Below are 21,135 nucleotides of genomic sequence, written 5' to 3'. Positions count from 1 at the left end.
TGTGGACTGGAAGGTGGGATGTGAGTGGTGGCTCCCTAGAGGTTTCTGTCAGGGTGCCAGAGAGCTCTGTCCTCCATGCTGCCCTGTCCAGTGGGCATAAAGATCTAGAAGGCACGCCTACCATATTTGCAAATTATCTGAACCCAAGAGAGACTGAACTTTTAAGCAGCAGAACCAAGATCACCCAGAAAGTTCTAGTCAGATCAGAATGATGTGGGCTTAGACTAACAAATGAACTCATTTAGCCTGGAGAAGGCCGGCCTCAGGGAGAAGATGCCATAAGTCTCAAATATGTACCGAGTACTCATATAGAGGAGAAGGGGTAGCCTTGTTTTGTAGGACCCCAGGGATATAACTGGAACCAGAAGGGCTTTCTAAGTCAGCTTTAAAAAAGAAGAAGGCTTGGCTTCTTCTGAAGCCAAGAACTGAGCTCCCTGTTATGGGAAGTATGCAAGTACAACCTGTTTGGTAGGGACACTGTAGGTAGGATTGAAATATTTTCTTTTTTTTTTTTTTAAAGATTTTATTTATTCATTCATGAGAGACAGAGAGAGAGACAGAGGCAGAGGGAGAAGCAGGCTCCCCGCGGAGCAGGGAGCCCGATGCGGGACTCGATCCCAGGACCCTGGGATCATGACCTGAGCCGAAGGCAGACGCTTAACCGATTGAGCCACCCAGGCGTCCCAGAAATATTTTCTTTTCATTCCAGCAAATCTTTATTAAGTGCAACGCACTCTGTCAGGCCAGGTGCTGGGGACAGAAATTAAGGTCTGGTCCTGGTCCTCAAGTTGCTCATCATGTAGTCCAGGAACAGGCGAGCAAACTGTGACAAGTTCAGGGATAGCACGTAGCTCAACCAGCACAGGGCCGGCGGTGTGTGTGTGTGGGGGGGTGCGGTTCTAACCCAGGGCCTGGATGAGGGCCAGTGAGGAGGCCCTAGTTCTGAGTGTTGACGGGCCATTAAGAGAAATTACTAGTCTTCGTTTTTTAGGTAAGAGAATGGTATTATAGCTTTTAAAAATTTTTCTGTCTTTTGAAGATACATACTGAAGTATTTATGAATGAAATGACATACCTGGGATTTGCCTCCAAGTCATCTGAGGATGGGAGAAACGTGGGTGGACATATAGATGAACCGAGATTGGCCCGATGTCAGTAACTGTGGAAGGCCAGCCCTGGCCACCTTGAGGCTCATTATGCTGGTCCGTCTCGTTTTGTGTACAATTGAAGTTTCCCATAATAAGAAGTGAAAAAGGAGGAGGAGGAGGAAGGGAGGAGGAAGAGAAGAAGAACAGAAAGGGTTAGCCAGGCAGAGAAGACGAGCGGGCGTTCTGGGTGGCAGGAACCGCGTTCACGGGCAGAGCGAGCTAGAACAGCACACTTGCTCTTCCCTGTGACCCCGGTGCGGGCCCGGCGCACACAGCATGCTGAGGCAGCCACAGGCGGATCACGAAGGGCCTTGCGTGCCAAGTTACGAAGTCTGGGCTTCCTCCTGAAAGCCTGGGAGCCACTGATCAGATTTCCATGTCAGAAAGCTCTCTCTGGCTCCAGTGCGCAGATGTCTTGAAGAGACGAGTAAGACGGGAGGCAGGGACACCAGCTGGGAGGCAAGAGATGATGGTGACCCCAGCAAGGCAGCGGCAGACGGACGGGGAGGGGCTCACCGGAGACTTATTTGGAAGGAGGGATGAAGGAAATGTGGTGTGGGAGCAGGAAGAATCAAGGCCGATGTCCTGGGATGGGGGCGTCTGGGGAATCGGGGTGCCGTTCCTGAACACGGTGAAAGCAGGAAGGCAGGGACCTGTTCTACTCCTGACATCCTCTGCTTCTGTGTTTCTATTAGGCCCAGGACTGGCTACAGAATTTTCAGGACCCGCTGTAAAATTAAAACATAGGGCTCCTTGTTCGATAATTATTAAGACTTTCAAGATGGTGACAGTAGAACTTAAACAGAGCATGCTCATGAAACCAGCCCTGATGAGGCCACTGTAGCCTGTTCTGTTTAGAACAGGCCAGAGGGTGGCCGGGTACGAGCCAGGGCTGCAGCTCTTGGCCCCAGGCGGCAAAGGGACAGCATGTTCCTCCTGCTACCCCCTGGGACCTAAGTGAGACCCAGCGCTCTGGGACGAATAGCTTACATTTAAGTAGCTCTTTACAATGTTTTCCAAACTCGCTGGGGTTTTTGTCTGTGCTGGGATGAAGTAAAGAAGCAGAAAGTAGGCATTTGAGAGAGCTGAGCGCTAAAGGGACTTGTTTGTTTCTACAAAGAGATTTCCTGGCTTCTCCAAAAATGGGGTTTGCTACAAGCTTCCCAGTATGAGTCACCAGACCAGTTGGCAAAACACGTAGGTCTGCAGAGAGCACTAGAGCTGATCCTTCATTATAGAGAAGATCTATAATAAGACTCCAAAAAGAAACCCAGACAGTGCTGCCTATGAAGGTCTGGCCAGCACAAGCCATAAAGCGACACCTTCACCTTGAACCCTGCCCCCCACTCCTCCCATCTTTCCCCACTGGCAGTAAAATGCAGATACCCTCGGCAGAAGAAGTAAGGGTCTTGGTGAAAAGTAGACACTCTTCGCCCTCCCTTGCTTGCTGGTGCCTCTTGGTGGCTCTTCTTGGGCTCCTTGGAGGGGACCAAGAACCACAGAGCCACTCCTCACTGTCCCATCTTCTTCTCCTATTTACTATCCCTTTCACAAGACATCCTCACCCTTAAGGACTCAGAGCAGTCAAGGAGCACCATACCCTCTGGCAGAGTCTGGTGAAACATTCAGTGCAAGAGCCCAACCACCCAAGTTTGCACATCCCTCTCTTTTCCAGAATATTCCTTCCCTCCCATTCACTTATAGGGGCAATGCAGAAACTGCAATGCATGGCATTTGCTCCCCATGTGAAGCCTGGTCTTGAGCTGGACTGCGTCAGAAGATGTCATTTCCCAGGCTCCCGAACGCACTGCCCTTTTCTTAGCCACCACTCGACCCCACCTGAGATCATCCTGGGAGGTAAAAATGAACTGTGTTTATGTTTACACTGGGGTTGGAGGTGGTGCCTGAGACTCTTCTGGCCCTTCTGCTCGGCGTAATATTTACCACCAGGCTAACTTCGAAATCGCTGGAACAGAACCAGGCAAGGGTCAGGCTCCGTGGCAGGTCCTGGCACAGCCCAGCTGGGCCTCACGATGGGGAATCACCACTCATCTCTCTGTCTTCTCCCATCCCTTCCATGCTTTCCTCCTGCCACTGGCCTGAGAGGTCTTGGTTTGTCTTTCTTTCTTTTTTTTGTTTTTTTTTGCTACGAAACTGAATTATTTAAAGACAATTTTCTTTTTTTAGTATATAAAACAACTTTTGGGTTTTTTTTTATCATAAATGTAATTCAGACATTAGATACCTGTTTCAAAAACAGATTACTATCTCATATCACACTCCAAAATAAAATGCAGATGAATTAAAGATCTAAGCTAACACCTCTCCAGGTTAAGAATTGGGGTAAGGATTTACCAGGAGAAATGAGGGAGGACGAGCTTTCCAAGCAGTGAGAACGTGACAGCAAAGGCCCAGGAGCTGGCTCGGTGCCAGAGCCAAGAGCACGGAGCAGGGCTGAGCGGCACCACGGGCAGGAAGGTGGTGACAGGGCGGTCAGCGGCCAAGTGAGGACGGGCCGGTGGGTCTAGACTTGATCACAGGGGTGCTGGAGAACCACTGGAAGGTTTTGTGCCAAGTGAAATGCCAGGTCTCAGCAGAGTCGCTGAGCTGGTGTGAAGACTGTCCTGGAAGAGGTCAGCAGAGCCAACAGGAAGGGGGCTGCAGTAACCCCACGGAGAGGTGACAGCCGCCTGGACGCATCAGTGAGGTCAGAGGAGGGACTGAGCGGAGCGGTGGTAAGGAGGAAGCATCATCTGCGGGTAGGAGATAAGGGGATAGACTGTCTTTTATCCAATGTGTTTATTTCGCAGCCTTCCCCCCGCCCCCCAGCCCCTTGGGATGGGGAAGAAGAGATGCATGGGGACAGAGGGCTCCACATTGCCTCTCCCCACATACTCCTCCCATCTTCTTCCTAGCAGGATTTCTGATTTGAGCCACCAGATGTTTGGAGGCTCCATTCACCAAGACAGGGAATGGAGTAGGAATGGGCATGGCGGTGGGGAGCCAGGGGAGCTCAGTTCTTGAGACCTGTGGGGACACACACCAGGATGTTTGATTGACAGTTGGATACAAGGGTCTGAACATCTGCCTGTGGTGTCCAGCCCAGGAATAGAGCTTCAGGAGATATCAGAACACAGAACACAGCTCATGCCCTCAGAGTAGATGAGGTCATCCAGGGAGAGGGCCTAAAAGTGAGAGCAAAGAAGGCTTCAAAGAAGACCTTGAAAGCACCCACATTTAAGAGGCATGAGATTCCCAAGCATTCCCAAGCGATTAGGCAAGATGAAGAATACAAGATATAAATCTGATTTAGCAATAAGGGGGTCAGTAATGATCTGGATGAAGCTAATTTCCATGGGATGTTGAGGCTGAGGCGATATTGTGTTGGATCCAGGAATGAGTAGGGATTTTACAAGAATTCTTTGGGGGAAGTTTGGGTATAAAAGGCTAGCGGGTGCCTGGGTGGCTCAGTTGGTTAAGCGTCTGCCTTTGACTCAGGTCATGATCTCAGGGTCCTGGGATCGAGCCCTGTGTCGGGCTCCCTGCTCAGCAGAGAGTCTGCTTCTCCTTCCCTCTTTGCCCCTCCCCACCCCTGCTTGTGCTTGCTCTCTTGCTCTCTCTCTCTCTCTCAAATAGATAAATAAAATCTTAAAAAAAAAAAAAAAAAGGCTATCAACAAGGGGCAGCACCCGGCGGGACTGTGGGGTCTAGACACAGATTTGATTGACCTGGGAGAGATGTGGGCATGTGAGGGCCATGGAAGAGAGTGTGAGAGCCAGAACCCATGGCAGGGTGAACCTGGGACAGGAAGAGAGGTGCTTCATCCTTCCTGGGACCGGGAGGAAAGGAGATGAACATGGCGGAGAGATGGTAGGAGGGATGGTGGGAAGTTGGAGAATTCCCACTGGTTGATTTCTGTTGATTCCAGGGAAGTAAGTAGGGGAGATAGTCTGCTGAGAATGGGGTGGAGTGGGATGAGAGCTGGAGAAGGAATCAGAGCTTCAAACAGATGCTGTTGAAGAACCGAGAAAGAGCTGTAACTCAGGGAAACTAGACCATGACAGCTAACTTTTACTGCAAGCTTCCAGTGAATTCGGCACTGCTGCAAATGCCTCCCACGTAGCACTTCACTGAAGGCTTGGAACCTTGTGAAGGGTTATCATCCCCACATTGCATAAGAGTAAAGACTAGAACCTTGGCGTTCTAACTCTAGAGCTAGGGCTCGGCACTGATGTCACCCAGGAGGCAAGGCTGCGGGAATGGAGGGCAGAGGTCCCACTCTGGGGGGTGGGCCGCTTGCCCCGTGGGGCCCAGCAGCCTGTGAGGGGGTGTGGCATGGGCGAGGAGTCAGTCAAGTTCAGGGTTGGGGCTTTGGCTGGTGGTTGTGATCCCGGTGCAGGATATTTGCAAAAATGTGGTTAACACGCAGGATAGGATAGGAGGTGAAGCAGCCAAGGTGGGTGGAACAGAGAAGTCAGAATTTGGGTCATGTTCCCGCAATGCCACTTCCATGTAGAAACCCAAGAGAACTGAAAGCCGGGAGTTGAACAGATGTTTGCACACTCATATTCACAGCAGCATTATGCATAATAGCAGAAAAGGTGGGAGCAATTCAAGTGCCTCTCCATGGATGAATAAACAAAATGTGGTATAGAGATATAATGGAATATTATTTAGCCTTGAAAAGGAAGGAAATTCTGAATTTAAACTTTCTGTGGTGTCCCCCCCCTTAGTAGGTAACATTTAGCAGGTGTGAAGTCTCACTCTTGCTCAGCAGCAAGAGGGTCAGCAGTGGGCTGGACGAGGACGGAGTTATTAAGGGGACTCTAGCCTTGTCCTGAAAGATCATGTTTCCAGTAGCGGCCCAGAGAGGTCACTAAAGAAACTAATGGATGACAGTTCTGAGGGCGAGCTTCTTAGCTAAAGCTAGCAAATCTCTGGTTTCGTAAAACAAACTTGACCTCTCCTCGGCTGCCCCGTCCTTTGGGATAAAGTGGTGAAGATGAAGAAGAAGCTGGCTGTCACTGCCCTCCACTCCCACCCCTAGCCTCCCACCTCTGGCCTTCACTCCCACCCCTAGCCTCCCACCTCTGGCCCCGTGGGGCTGGGCTTCTCCTTGTTTACTGCATTCCTTTAAGGAATGTCACTGGAGGGCAGGCTCTGGGGCTGGCCTGGCTGGCCTAGCTGCCTCTCAGCTCCTACCTCCTTCCCCTCCAGCTCTGGACATCCTCAGGGCTGCGGGCCAAGGCAGCCGCGGACCCAACAGGCCTTCTGGGTGTGGACTCCAGGAAGTGTAACATACACAGGGATGCGCCCTACGGTCAAATCTGGTGTTGGACCGGCCTGATCCGGACCCAGTGCCGGGAGGGAAGGGACAGGGAGCCAGGAGAGCCACCAGCAGAGGGCACAAACTGAGCAGAGGGCACATGTAGCCCTGGGGCCTGACCGAGAACCTGTCTCAGGCCTGGCCCCCTAGGGAGACGGTGTAAGTAGTCTCGAAATGCTCTACGGCTGGCCCTGCTGAATGGCAGGGCCCTGGGTTGTCTTTCCAGAAGTGGGGTGGAATCACATGCATTCAGTCTCCCGTAACCCCAGCCTCTTGTCGTTCCCCTGACTCTGCCCGCCCTGGGCCTTGGAACATGGCCCCCGCTCAAGGAGGGCCTCTTCCCCCTGTCCACAGTGCTGGGATGTAGGGTTGGGGATATGTAACAAATCTGGACCAGACTGAGAAGGCGAACGTTCGGGGCTCTCCAACCTATGGCCAGACTGGACGCTGAGGCTGCTGGCATTTCGGACTTGGAATCTGTCTCTGCCAGTGTGAGTGGTGGGAGTGCCGCCTCTTCACCTCCAACATCGACCTCGATGTCGTTTGTATTCACCACTCACTTATCTGTGCTCAGCTCCTTATTCTACCAGCTTTCTAGAGCCTCATCATTCCAAAACTAACATTTGGCTTCATTTGGTGGCCATCATTCCCCCATCCGCTCATTCATTCAACAGCTATCAAGCCTCTACGGTGCACCAGGCGCCGTGCTATCTGTGGGAGTCCAGTGAGTAGACGCCATACTTCCTGGCCACCGTCCCGTGGGAGAGATGGACAAAGGGACAGAGTGATAGCAGCCAAGACTGGGAGTTGTAGGGGAGGGCCCCGGGCTGGGGCTGGGGGGCCCGGGGTGACTTCCCAAAGCAGACCACATGCGATGCTTCATTGTTTCAGAGGTTAGCCAGCTGAGAAAGGGGTGCCAAACTGCTGTAAAGGATCAAAGTTGTAGGATGGGGCCTGGGAACCAGGGCAGAGCAGGTGAGGCTGCAGACAGGAGCCTCTTCCTCAGCACCCAGGGCTCCTTCCCCGCTTCGCAAACTCCTCCTCCTCCTTCAGGGGCAGCTCAGGTGTCTCCCCCCTTATGGAACTTCCTCAGTGGGCTGGCCTGGCTCTTTGCTTCACATGCATTTCCTTGCCATGAGGACTTGCTCAAGCCTAGTGTTCGCCTCAGTTGGCAAAGCCACGTGGTCCCTCCCCCGTGCAGCCAGCTCTCCTCTGCAGCCCTCCTCCCGGGCTTCTAGTCGTTGCCGCCTTCCATGTACCCTTTGGATTTCTTCTTCCAAGCCTGACGGTTTCCCCATCCCAGCACCTTGATTTTTATTCTCATGAGGCTGTCTTCCCCTTAACCCTGCCTTAGCAAGAGCCATGGGCCCTTCCCTCCCAGCTGGTCCCTCCTTCTAGCCTGGCCATGAAATCCAAGGGAAGGCCAGGTGCCTCTCCCAGCTCTCCGGAGATTCCTGCCCAGGTATCTCTGCGTCCCCAGAGCTGAGCCCAGCACCTGGCAGAGTTGTCACTCCTCAGGCGTGCGTCTGACAGAATGATCAGATGGCCAGGTGGCTAACATCAGGTCTGTGTCGTATGCTTTGCCAGGAGCACCCGGCAGGAGCCTGGCATTCATTCATTCCTTAGTGTCTGATGGTGGAGAGCGTAACATGGGAGTTAAGTTCTTTTTAGAACCCAAGCGATCCGAGCTTGAACTCCAGTGACTTGTTTAAGAATGATACCATCTGCAAAATGGAGAACATGTTACCACTGACCCCCAGAAGCCCTAACTGCCCCTGAGCAACACCGTCCAAAAGTGGTTGAATTTTCCGTGGCTTATTTCTAAGATGCTATCATAGTGTGATGGTCACTAAGACCACGATAAAAAGCCTGTCAGGAACAGTGGGAAAGGAAGACCTTCCGATTATGAGGGCTCCGGCTTCCACCGGCCAGCAGCCCGAGGGCCCCCACCCCTGCCAGCCATCCCCCAAGCTTCCTTGCCGGGAGGCTGGAACCTCTCCGAGCCTTGCCCTCCTCTGGTGGCCGTGCAGAGGACTGAATTAGACGGGTGACTTAGGTAAAGAACTTAGCACAGTGTCTCTCACCTTGTAAACGCTAAATAAATGGTGGCCGCGGATATTGGGATTGACGGTCTTATTTCAGTGCTGGGCGGCCAGGGGTGAAGGGCTATCTGCACCAGGCATTTGGGTGACAGAATGGCTTGGCGTGCAGCCCACTCACACACGACAATGGAATATAGAGGTAAAAAGTTCAGCCTCTAGAACCAGAGTCCTTGCTTCCTCGCGTAATAGCGGTGTAATCTTGAGCTTCCGTTTCTTCTTCCGGGAACCAGGAATCAGGGCAGTAACTAGCCTGCAGAGCCGGTGCGGGGCTGCGGGGGTTCCTAAGTCCATGCGAAGCAGTAGCACATCGATGAGCCCTCATTAATTTAGCGATGGTTTTGCTGGAGAGGAGAAGTATTAGAAAGCTGTTGTGGACTGAGGATTTGGGGCAGAGGATTGAACTTGACTTCTCCAGTGGACCGGCAGCCAGGGGTGGGGAACATGCCCTTTAGAAGTATGGGGCTCAAAACATGAAACGAGCTCCTTCGGTGTTGGAGTGTAGTTTCTTCACTGGGTAAAGGGACAGCCCGAGTCTGCCTTGCCCTTCCCCAGCAAGCTTGGTGCCATTCCCAGACCTTCGGCCCAACCAGCTGTGAACATCCCGCCAAGTGGTCTGGAGCCTGCCCACCGCCCCGAAAGTTGATTCACACGCCCCCAGCAGGCTGGTCCTGGAAAGCCCGGGCAAGCCAGAGAGAGACCAAGCAGGGTGGGGACAGGGTAGCAAGGGGCATCTGGGATGTCTGCAGGGAACAGCTTTTCTTAGCTCTGTGACTGCATGAGCCTTGGCTTCTCAGCTCAGAGCTTACCAGGTGCACACGTTCCCCCAGGGAGGTGCCCTAGATGACCCCTCTGGAGCCCTGGTCAGGTTGGAAGCTCTTTTTGGCCCACATTCTTTTGGGGGACAAGGGGGCACAAGCCTCCAACACTGCTTGCCATATTGATTAGGTGTGGATTAGCGCTCACACCATCAACCCACAGGACTTCAGGCTGGGAGCAGAAGAGGGCTGAGACATCTGCTGGTCCCTGGCATTGAGCGGCCCTACTAGGGTCACCTGGAAGGCTTCTCTCCAAGCCTGATCCCTGCCCGTTTCTGACGTTCTCCAAGCAGATTATTTGGGGTTGGTGTACTTTGTCCTCATCCCAACAAGCATTTACAGAGGCACCTGTGATGTGCAGGCCCCCATGCTGGGCATTGTCATCCTCCCTCCCACCTTGCTCAGGGGCTGAGGGCTCCAGACATGCAGTCATGAGAGTCCCAGAAGGCATGGTGAGAAGACAGTTTTGCAGCCCCTACACGAGATGATACAGTCCCACCCCAAAATTAGGAATTTCATTTTGAGCCCCTGTTTCTTAGGAGATTTTTGCGGGTTTTTTTTTTTTTTTAAGATTTTATTTATTTATTTGACAGAGACAGAGACAGTGAGAGCAGGAACACAAGCAGGGGGAGTGGGAGTGGGAGAAGCAGGCTTCCCACTGAGCAGGGAGCCCGATGTGGGACTCGATCCCAGGACTCTGGGATCATGACCTGAGCCGAAGGCAGCTGCTTAACGACTGAGCCACCCAGGCGCCCGGGTTTTTTTTTTTTTTTAAGATTTTATTTATTCATTTGAGACACAGAGATACAGAGAGAGAGGGAGCCTGAGCAGCGGGAGAGGCAGAGGGAGAGGGAGAAGCAGGCTCCCTGCTGAGCAAGGAGCCCGATGTGGGGCTCAGTCTCAGGGCCCTGGGATCATGACCTGAGCCGAAGGCAGACGCTTAACGACTGAGCCACCCAGGCGCCCCTCTTAGAAGATTTTTGTTTTAAAGATTTTATTTATTTGTCAGAGAGAGAGCGCAAGCAGGGGGAGTGGCAGGCTCCCAGGACTTGATCCTATGACGCTGGGATCACGATCTGAGCCGAAGGCAGCTGCTTAACCAACTGAGCCACTCAGATGTCCCCATATACTCCAGTTATGGGCAGAAACTGAGTGTACACATGGGTCTTTGTGTATAAGCCCTTGAACACTCCAAAAATTATGTTTCCAGAGATGTGAACCCAAGGGGGTGAGGTTAAAGCCATACTCTGCCCCCATTCCCTATTGCCTTCCTCCTTCTTGAGCCCATCCTGTGGCGTTCCCAGCTTCCTCACAGGCCCCTGAACAGCTACAAGGGATGAATAGAAGGGGACTCCTCAGAACTCATCCTGCAGGGGCCAGTGGAGACAATGTTTCCCTACACTGGGGGCTTTGAAATAGGGGAAGCAGACCTGGAATGATCCGAAAAGGGCCAGGGCTGGGATAACCAAAAAAGGGGGTTTCTGGGAGATGCCAAGACCTTGTCCCTGAGCCACCGCCAGAACAGGAGTCAGGGAACATCAGTCTGGGAATGGTTGAGAAAGGGGCTGCCGGGCCTTTTTAGGGAGCCTGCAGTCTCTGGCCAGCCTGAAGGGATGCCGTCAGCTGAAGCAGTAACTCTCAGCCAGCGGGCTCACCTGCCTCACAACAGCTGCCCCATGCACGTTGATGTCAGCTTGTCGCTCTGCCTGCCGTGCCTCCTAAACTGTGAGGGCGGGACTGCCTTAAGTAGCGCTCTGTCCCCAGGATGGTGGTGATGCCTACCTCCTGATGGAGGAATGAGTCAGGTCACAGGAGGCGTTTGGAGGGGCTGGCTCTCGAGAAGCCCCAGGCCTACACAGGCCCCAGCACTTGTGGTCCCTGTGGGGGCAGTGACACCTGCTCCCATCCCACTCCACCCCTGCCTCTGTCCCTGTGGGATTGGGGGGAGCAGTGGGGGAGAGCTCCCCAAGTGACCTGGTCCCTTCCCAGCTTCTAGCTCTCCAGGCGGCTTTCCAGGGTTTGAGACATGGTCATTTCATTTTTCACGGAGAAGTATACAAAATGCAGTTCCATTGACCACTGGGTAAGTGCTTAATCTGAGCCTTCCAAATAATACTAAGATACTCAGCAAGGGGCCTGGGGGCCTCAGGCAGGAGCAGACGAGCCCTCCTGCCTGCCGTGGGCTTAAGTGCTTCTCACAGGGAGGCCTGGCCTTCCTGGCAGCTTATCTCCGGTTCAAGCCCTTCTCGGTACCAGGACCTTTGCGGAAGTCTCCTTACAACCACTGGCAACCGAATGACGAGCTCCGGATGGGTCAGTTCCGTCCTGCATATGAGAAGACAGGTTCAGAGGAGGTCTGTAACCCGCCCAAGATCACACAGCTGGTCGAGGGCAGAGTTGGGATTTGCACACAGGCCAGCTGTCTGCAGAGCCACTGAATCCCCCTGCCACCATAGGGGGGACGCCTTCCAAACAATTCCAGCTGTCCTGGCAGCTCTGGAGGGAACCTGTAGCTTCCGAGGGGCAACATCAGTTGTTTCAGGATCTGAAGCTCTACTGCGTAATGTACAGAATTGTCAAATCACTCTGTGTGCATCTGAAATTAATGTAACATCGTGTGTCCACTATACTTCAATTAAAAAAAAAAAAGAAAGAAAGATCAGGGAAGCCTGGTTGGCTTAGTCGGTAGAGCATGTGACTCTTGACCTTAGGGTCATGAGTTCAAGCCCCACATTGGGCATAGAGCCTATTTAAAAAAAAAAAAAAATCTGAAGCTCTGTTTCATGAGCTGGCCTAAGCCCCAGTGGAGGACTCTTGCCCCGCAGACCACCAAGGGAACCAGGCCTTGCTGTCCCTCCCCAGGACTGCTCCAGGAATGACACTTTCCCAGAAAAGCAGTTGGCCCTCCTGAAACTTCTTGTCAGGACAATCTAGAATCTTTCTTCTTGGTGGAAAACAATGAAAGAGTTGGCATTCCATGCAAATGAGGCAGGAGGCTGCAGGGAGGGAAGCTTCTTGGTCCCCACAAGCCCCCGGCCCTGCTACCTGCCCTGCCCTTGACAGCAGCCTTGTAAGGGGGCTGTTCTCCGGGGGGACCTCTGGCACACTCTCCAGCCTGCGGCCAGCTCCTCCCCATCCTGTCCTTGCAGACAGATGACCCTGGCAGCTGTGGTGCCTGATACCAGGTCTCCAGGTGGCTGGAGTGAGTGGGGCCAGGGCCCCAGAGCCCTGCAGGGCCAGCTTCATGGGAGAAGCAGGGGAACACGATCTTGTGCCCTGAGGCACGCTGAGGGCTGGTGGGGAGCACTGGTGCAGGACCAGGGAGAAGACACGATGGGGGGTTGGAGCACTGAAGGGACTGGGAGATGCCACAGATTTCCCTGATGCTTTCCTATGAAATACAACCCGATCCACGAGAAACAAGAGGCAGGCTGTAGTCCAGAGCCAAGTTAAAATGCCGGCGTCTAAGAAGCTCAGACCCTGAGGCCTCTGTGCCATCAGGAGTTCAGCTCAGGCCTGGGACAGAGTCTACTGAAAGCAGAGTTGTAGACCCCAGAGTCCCTGCCCTGAGCCTGGAGCTTGAGCTGACACGCTGTCGCTGCTTCTAGACAGAAGGTCTGAGAGCTGTGTCTCACCAGGCAGCCCCCGGGGGGACGTAGCAAAAGACTGGCCTGGAGGGGCGCCTGGGTGGCTCAGTCGTTAAGCGTCTGCCTTCAGCTCAGGTCATGATCCCGGGGTCCTGGGATCGAGCCCCACATCAGGCTCCCGGCTCGGCGGGGAGCCTGCTTCTCCCTCCCCCACTCCCCCTGCTTGTGTTCTCTCTCTCTCTCTCTCGCTGTGTCTCTCTCTGTCAAATAAATAAATAAAATCTTAAAAAAAAGACTGGCCTGGAGCCATCTGAATTGACATCACCTCAGCCTTGCTCTGGGGATGGAGCAACGGTGCCTGGATTCATGGCAGTGGGGTCCCATGTGAGGGGCGCAGCCACTGCCAGTCACCCCTGCCCTCCTAGGCCAGCGGCTGGGGCGAACTCGACAGACCCAGACCTTCCAAGTCCTGTTGGAGAAGCTTTCCCCAGGGTGCATCTGGTCTTGGTGCTGTCCCCTGGGGAGGTCTGCAGACTCTCCCCCTTGCATGGGCCTCAGGCAGGATCACTCTGCAGGCGACGCGCCATAGGAAGGAAAGAGAGGGCCTCGGTGGTGGTCTACATGAGCTAATAGGTACCAGTGGGCTGAGGGCTGAGCGCAGCACACACAGGGGGTTTGGCCTTCCCTCGGCAAGTTCTCATTTTCTAGGGACTTCCGGGCAGACACTTCTTTTCCGCTCCCCCTTTGGCAATGAAGGTGGCAAAATGTTCTCTTCTCTGGTCAATCAGACAAGACTTCTAGAGGAAGTAGTATCTGAAGGCCCAAGGTAAGGGAAAAGATGTCATGTCAAACCTGTCAAAGGCATTTAACTGGGATCCTAACCCAAGTGGCAGACAGAGCAACACCATGAAGCCACAGGTCTGGAGCTGATAGAGGAAGGGAGCTGCTTCTCACCTCTGAGTCTGATTTCTAGGTCCCTGCAAAGTCTCACAGGTTGTTAGAGGTTTTCAGAGGTCATCCTCTCCATTCCCCTGCCTCTATGAAGGATTGCCAAATCACCCTTGGCCTTCCCCTAACCCTAAAGCTTTCCCCAAAGGGAAAAACAATTATTGCTGCTTTGATCTCTCATCTAGAAGCCTGTGGACCTTTGCTCTGTGGAAGTTCTTTGTTATATCTAACCTAAACCCCTCTTGCTATAAGTGATGAATGGTGGAGTGAGGCCGAGAGACAGGAAGACAAGCAAAAATAACCTCTGGAGGTCGCCAGGATGCACCACCAGTTCTAGAAGCAAAAGAAGTTGGCTTGGACGCCCTTTCAGATAAGCAAGAAGGAGGCAGCTCTGCTATGTGCTGAGGAGCTCGCTCACCAGAAATCTCAGCCCTGGGAGGACGCTGGGCTCCTTCTCCTTTTAAGGCAACATCTGAGCTCTCCGGGCTGCACGAGCTGCGACAAGCCCCAGCCCCACTCATTCCTGGCTATTTGGAGGAAACCCATGATTAATCAGCTTCCCCCCCTCCCCCGCCCCGCCTGTTTTTCATTAGGTTCTTTTTAAAGGGCTGGAACACCTCCTCAAGAACAGACACATGACAGATCCAAGCCAACTAGGACCCCAGTGTAGGGGGAGTACCCTAAGAGGGAGTGGGGAGTAGTGCTGGATGAAGACCAAGGGGGCAGGTCAGAATCTAGGGTGTCAGGGCAGAGAGAGGGTTAAAATGTTGGAAAAGGAGTCCTGATGGGAGAGCAGGGGAAGGTTCTGAATGGGAGCCCTGGTCGGAAAGCGGGATGGGTTTGACTGGGAGAGGAGGCCGCTGCCAAGCAAGGTCCTGGGGGCAGCAGGGGCAGCAGGGGCAGCTAGGCACACCTAGAGGTTCTGAGGGCAGGTGGAGAGGAGTGCCTTGGCCCTAATGGGCAAGGTTGGAGAAGGTTACATTGACTTGGCAGCTGCTGGTGAGCCGGTCAGACCTGAAACCCAGTTTTTCCTGAACTTGCTGGTTAATATCTCTCAGGCTTCCCAATTTCCCTCTAAGTGAGGCCTGTGGGCGGCGTGGGAACTGTGCAGAGAGCAGCTGGGCACTGCCCGGTGGGCGCTGAGAAATCCCCAAGGGCGTGCATTTGGAAGGGGAGGGCAGGAGTCCCTGCCTTGGGGGCCTGACCTCTGGAGCTTTGGCGGGACTCCCTGGAGAGGCTGTGGCACCCAGCTCTCACCTCCATGCTTGTGAAGTGGATGGAATTTGAGAAGAAACCACTCTGAGCTGGGCTGGGCTGGAATTTCCTGGCTGAGCTGGGGCAGATGTTAGGTGTGTCCTAGCGGGGCTGACCCATTGGATCTCCTCGTTCACCTTATGTTTGCATACTCCAAGCCTCCCCTTCCTTTCAAATCAAGGTACAGTAAAGTCACCATCACTGCAAGGGTGATCTGAAGGGTCAAATCCAGTTCTCTGGGAGCCAGAGAAAGTGAGAGGGCATCCTCTGGCCCTTGCTCCACCACCGAAGCCCCAGAGAGTCCCCTCCGTGCAACAGCCCCCATGGGGCAGGAGGAGAGAAGGGGCACATTCCTCAGCCCTCCCTCACCGGGCCCTGTGTCCCTTGGCTGCCTGTTGTGATTCTAGCAGAGGAGCCAAGGACTTTTGCTGCTAAATAAACCCTGGGGCTGGTCCCCAATGGCATGTGTTTGTGGTGCAGGTACAAACTGTTTCCATAGGACCAACCAACTCTCCATTCCGTCCCGGCAGGGTGGGGGTGAGGAAGCTGGGAGGGCCGGGGTGCCCTCCTCCTCCTCCCACACCCCAACCAGGCACTCTTGAAAGAAAGAAAACCTTTCTAATAATCAGGCCATAGTCTCTTCCTTTTAAAAAACAAAACAAAACAAAACAAAAAAACCTTTAGGAAGGACATTCCTTGAGGTCCCAAGGATTGCTCCAGGTTATCTATCATAGTTGGACAGTTTAATATCTAATCTTAGGCAATTCGGAGGCTTCTTTGGCTCTTCTAAAGGGGGTAGGAAGCAAGTACTCTCAAAATAAGGCTCAGACTTTCTGCAACTTCGTGGAAGAAGACACAGGGCCCCACGGAAGTACAGGACAGCCCATGTTGCGCGTAAAATTCAAGACTTTAATGCAACTCAGCTGACTCCCTTCCAGGCCCCCTCAACAATTTCTCAGTGTCCGTGTGGTCCATGCAGAGTCACAGAATCCTAGATCCAGAATCTGGCAGAGTCTTCCTGAGGTCAGCTCACTCAGTGGACTCCAGGGCTCCTTACAGAAAGGTGCTGGTCCTCAACAAAGTTTTTACTAAAAAAATAAGCACAATACTATGGGCTCTTTGAAAAGCTACCCATATCTGACGTAAAGGTATGGGCTTTATTCTGTTAATGTCTACCTTCTTTATTGTAAGCTCCTTCTTGTTTCAATGAGAGAATGATGGTAGATCAAATTTAGAAATATCTTTAATTGGTAAAATAAAATGTTAGCAGCCCTCTGTTGGTCCCTCCAACTTTTTTATTCCTTTGAAAAGGTATTATCCGTAAAATTCCAGCATCTGAGGACCACTGACCTACTTCCCCTTTGGAAGCAGGGCCAGCGCTAGGGTGAGGCACGCGAGGCACTTGCCTAGCCCAGAGGATGGAAGGGGGCACGCAAAAGCTCAGCGATCTGATATTTTTAAAAATTGAATTTAATGCCAAAAAAAAAATCCATGACAACCAAAAATTCAAAATTTTAAATAAAGACAGAAGCAGTAATAAGTGATGTTTCCTCTTGCCTCGGGTTCCGACGCGGCTCAGCAAGGCACCACTTGGAAGCATTCCTGCTAACTCACCCATGACAGAAAAGGGCAGCTCTGGGTCTGAGAACCCCCTGGGGAAGGACTTGCCACAAGCCCCTCAGGTGTTCATCTTGGCCCCTCACGACCCTGAGGTTTTCTTGAGTCTGACGTCAGCCTGTTCTCTGCAGCTTGAATTCCAGATCCTCTTAGGGTGTTCTCAATGGACTTTGCCCTTTGGAGGTTCCAGGGCAGTTATATAAATGCTCCCCACACTTGTCCCCATACTCACTCCTCTCCCTCTGTAGCCAGCTCTTCATGTTTATTTTTCTTTTCTGAATTCTTAGGAAAGCAAGCAAGTGGAGACCAAGACAGATGCCAAGAAAGGAGAAGAAAGGGGCAGAGATGCCAGCAAAAAACCCCTGGGCCCCAGACGGGACTCAGACCTGGGGAAGGAGCCAAAGAGGGGTGGTTTAAAGAAAAGCTTCTCAAGAGACAAAGATGAAGCTGATGGCAAAAGCGGAGAGAAGCCCAAGGAGGAGAAGCTCATCAGGGGCATTGACAAGGGCCGGGTCCGGGCTGCTGTGGACAAGAAGGAGGCAGGGAAGGATGGGAAGGGAGAGGAGAAGGCAGCAGCCCCAAGGAAGGAGGACGAGAAGAAAGGCAGTGACAGGAGTGCAGGGACAAGCAGAGACAAGGACAAGAAGAGAGAGGAGAAGGAGATAAGCAAGAGAGAGGACGACGGGAAGGGAAAAGGGGAGAGTAGGAACGCAGACACCAAGAAAGAGGGTGAGCAGATGAAAAGAGGAAGTGGGAACACAGACACAAAAAGGGAGGAAGAGAAAGTGAAAAAAGATGAGTCCATAAGCGAAAAGGAACCCAAAGAAGAGAACAAGACCCAAGCGCAGGAGAAACCAGCCCCGGCTTGCCCCACCAAGCCCTCTGAAGGGCTTGCCAAGGCGGAGGAGGAAGCAGCTCCCAGCATATTTGATGAGCCTCTGGAGAGAGTGAAGAACAATGACCCAGAGATGACCGAGGTGAATGTCAACAACTCAGACTGTATCACAAATGAGATCTTGGTCCGGTTCACCGAGGCTCTGGAGTTCAACACGGTGGTCAAGGTGTTTGCCCTGGCCAACACACGCGCTGACGACCACGTGGCCTTCGCCATCGCCATCATGCTCAAGGCCAACAAGACCATCACCAGCCTGAACCTGGACTCTAACCACATCACAGGAAAAGGCATCCTCGCCATCTTCCGGGCCCTCCTCCAGAACAACACGCTGACGGAACTCCGCTTCCACAACCAGCGGCACATCTGCGGTGGCAAGACCGAGATGGAGATTGCCAAGCTGCTCAAGGAGAACACTACCCTGCTTAAGCTGGGCTACCATTTCGAGCTGGCTGGGCCCCGGATGACAGTCACCAACCTGCTCAGCCGCAACATGGACAAACAGCGACAAAAGCGACTCCAGGAGCAACGGCAGGCCCAGGAGGCTGGTGGTGAGAAGAAGGATCTGCTGGAGGTGCCCAAGTTAGGGGCCCTGGCCAAGGGCTCCCCCAAACCCTCCCCCCAGCCATCTCCAAAGGCCTCGCCCAAGAACTCGCCCAAGAAAGGGGGCGCTCCAGCTGCTCCGCCCCCACCCCCGCCTCCCTTGGCCCCGCCCCTAATCATGGAGAACCTGAAGAACTCATTGTCACCAGCCACCCAGAGGAAGATGGGAGACAAAGTCCTCCCCGTCCAGGAGAAGAACTCCCGCGACCAGTTACTGGCCGCCATTCGCTCCAGCAACCTCAAGCAGCTCAAGAAGTTAAGTAGTCGCAGGCCTGGGCCAGCAGGGCTGGAGAAGAGGGGAGCCTGTCTGGGGAACGAGGGGCAGAGCGGGCCATGTCAGGCTGCAGGCTGCGGACAGACTGCAGCGCCTGTGTGGCATCTCCAGCCATCGCCGCCATACCCCCGCCTCTGGGCAGGCTGCCCCGGTGTCCATTAGAGGGAGACTCTCTCCTTCCTGTAAGGAGCTTCCTTTAGCCTCTCACTCCATGCCTCTAACTTCACCACCCTGCAGCTAAACCAGGGTCTCCCAGAAATGGAGAAACAGTCTCTGTCTAGTAGTTCTGCCTCTGGTCCTGCCATTAAGTCTTCTCTTCCCTCTTCCCAGAGCAAAAATGATCTCCCTTTTATGAATTCCCTCTGAGGACTAGCCAAGTCCTACTGATCAGTGTATCCCAAAGGTCTTTGGGAGATTCAGCCCTCGGGAGGATCTCCCCTGTGACTAATCAGTGCCCCAGACACATGAACCATCCCTAGAGACCCTGCTCCTCAAAGTTTCCCCTTCCTCCACCTCAGGCGACAGAGGCCATGGTCATCTGCCTGTCGGACTGGGTGGCGGCAGCGAACCCTAGCCCCACAACATCATCTGGGGCTAGACGCCGCGACATAAAGGACAACCTCAGTTGTAATGCTAGTGGTCATTTGATGACATCCAGTTTTTACAGACAAGGAAAAATGCTTCATCTGTGTCCACAGCTCATTTATTCATTCCACAGACATCTATGGGGGGTCTGGTTTCCAGAAGGAAGGGAGGCCAGATGAATTCCAGAGGCTCCTTTGCTGAGCTCCTTTCTCTAAACTGTCTCTGCTTTGCCCTTACAGGTCGAGGTGCCCAAACTGCTTCAGTAGGACCAGACTGCCAGGGGGCACCATCTGCCAATGCCAAGGCTGCCCCGGCCTCGCCTCCCAGGGCCGCACAGACCCCACCCACCCCACCCTTGGCTGACCTGCTGTGGATGCCCCTCCTCTGCCATGGGAGAGCATGAGGCTTGGCCACACTCAAGGAAGGATGCCTTCTGTCTTCTCACTTTCCTTTTCTTGTCTCTGAGGCTCTCCAAAAATTTCTTTTATACCTGGAGCTGAGGTTTCTGGACAAGAAGAGTCCTTTTAGCATATCACTGAGAAGAATGCCATGCCTGGGGCCCAAGTAACTGGCAAGTTGCGAAAGGCCTGTGATCCAGGGAAGATGTCCTCCCAGGACCACATAACCAGCCCAGCCCCACTGCCCTCCAGGGCCAGGATTCAGGCCTCTGAGGAGCCCTTGGGGCAAAGCTGCTGGGCCCGTGGCCCTCTGTGTGGGACAATGGCAGAAGATTGAGAAGGGCATGAGGGCCCAAGGGCAGAAGGAGGCAGGGCTGAGGATACCCTCAAACCCCTCCTGGGCTAATCAGAGGACATGGCAGGGGCAGCTGGCCTGGTGGGGAGTGGGCTCCAGCTGGGAGGAGAGGGACAGACAGCAGCTGGTCCTGAAGGTTTGATGCCAAAGCAGACATTTCCCTCACACCCACCTGCTGTTGTATAAATAGCTGTGTATCTGTTTTTCCATAAGATTTTGATAATATATACAAGCCTTTAGTTGTGAATGACTGTGCCCCACCTCTGTACTGTACTGAGGGTCCTGATGCTCACCCTGGGCCCCATGGAGGACTTGAGAAGCTCAGGTTCCCTGCCATGCCATCCTGAGTTGACCACATAACAAGTTCATATCTGCTGAAAGTCCAGCGCAAGGGAAAGCCTCAAGCCTGGGTAGAGGGCTCCCCACTGACCGGGTTGACCAGGCCAAGGAAACTAGGCCTTAGCTAGGGTCTGCTCCTGACCATTCCTATTGCCTGGAGTCATTAGCCAGAGCCGCTTTCAGGGGTGACAGGGCAGAGTGAAGCACAGGGCCCTGGGATGGCTATATTAGGCATGTTCAGGGGATGCTCATTCCATGACTCTTCCTAACTGTGGGCTTGGGGCCAGCTCCCCACAGCAGTCACAAGCCCAGGAAGGCAGCCATCTCTGAGCAGGCAGAGAAGTGAATGACCATTTGGGGAGCAGCCCCCACACCAGTGTGCCCAGTGATCCATCTCACCCCCCCCACTCCAGCTGTAGGCTGCTCTCCTGACCTAACAGTGTCCCCGTGCCCTCCATCAGGTGTATATCAAAAGCATCTTCCTGATTTGATTGCGTTAAAGGCACTGGCACCCCTTGGCACTGTGGAACGGCCACCTTGGGTCTGGGTCACTGGCAGTTTTCTCTGTCTTGGGGTTTTGTCCAACAGCAGGGAGCACAGCAGTTTCACCATCTTTGGGGTGAAGGAGGGGGCGTCCCTGCTATGAAGGAGGATTGCTATGCTAGGTCTGACCAAACCCAGAGGCAGGCTAGTCGTGGTAGCAAAAGGCTTGGATCCCAGGGGACACTCTGCGCCCCTTCCCCTCTACCCACTTGCCTGTCTGCCCCAAAAACCGAAACAAGGGCTAGGCCTGGGGTGGGGGGTGGGGGGTGGGGTGGGGGGGCGTGCGGCAGACACCTGCTGCCTCCTGGACCTCAAAGGGTGTTAGCTGGAGCTGAGTGCAACCAGTGCT

The 21,135-nt window shown here is 53.6% G+C and overlaps 1 protein-coding gene across 1 annotated transcript in view; it reads left to right on the top strand.

Moving 5' to 3' along the window:
• LMOD1 (leiomodin 1) overlaps positions 1-20,151 on the top strand; it is a 40,077-nt gene extending 19,926 nt beyond the window's left edge. The window contains exon 2 of the mRNA XM_081823052.1: positions 17,085-20,151. Coding sequence (XP_081679178.1) covers positions 17,085-18,728 — 1,644 coding nt within the window. The 3' untranslated portion in view covers positions 18,729-20,151. The remainder of the gene's footprint in view (positions 1-17,084) is intronic.
• The last annotated feature ends 984 nt before the right edge of the window (positions 20,152-21,135 follow it).

This window comes from Leptonychotes weddellii, chromosome 6 (assembly GCF_054177405.1).
Source record: "Leptonychotes weddellii isolate Sample4059 chromosome 6, ASM5417740v2, whole genome shotgun sequence".
In the NCBI taxonomy this organism is placed as follows: Eukaryota; Metazoa; Chordata; class Mammalia; order Carnivora; family Phocidae; genus Leptonychotes; species Leptonychotes weddellii.
The sequence above is the reverse complement of the archived record's forward strand: the minus strand, read 5'-3'. Positions and strand labels throughout refer to the sequence as shown.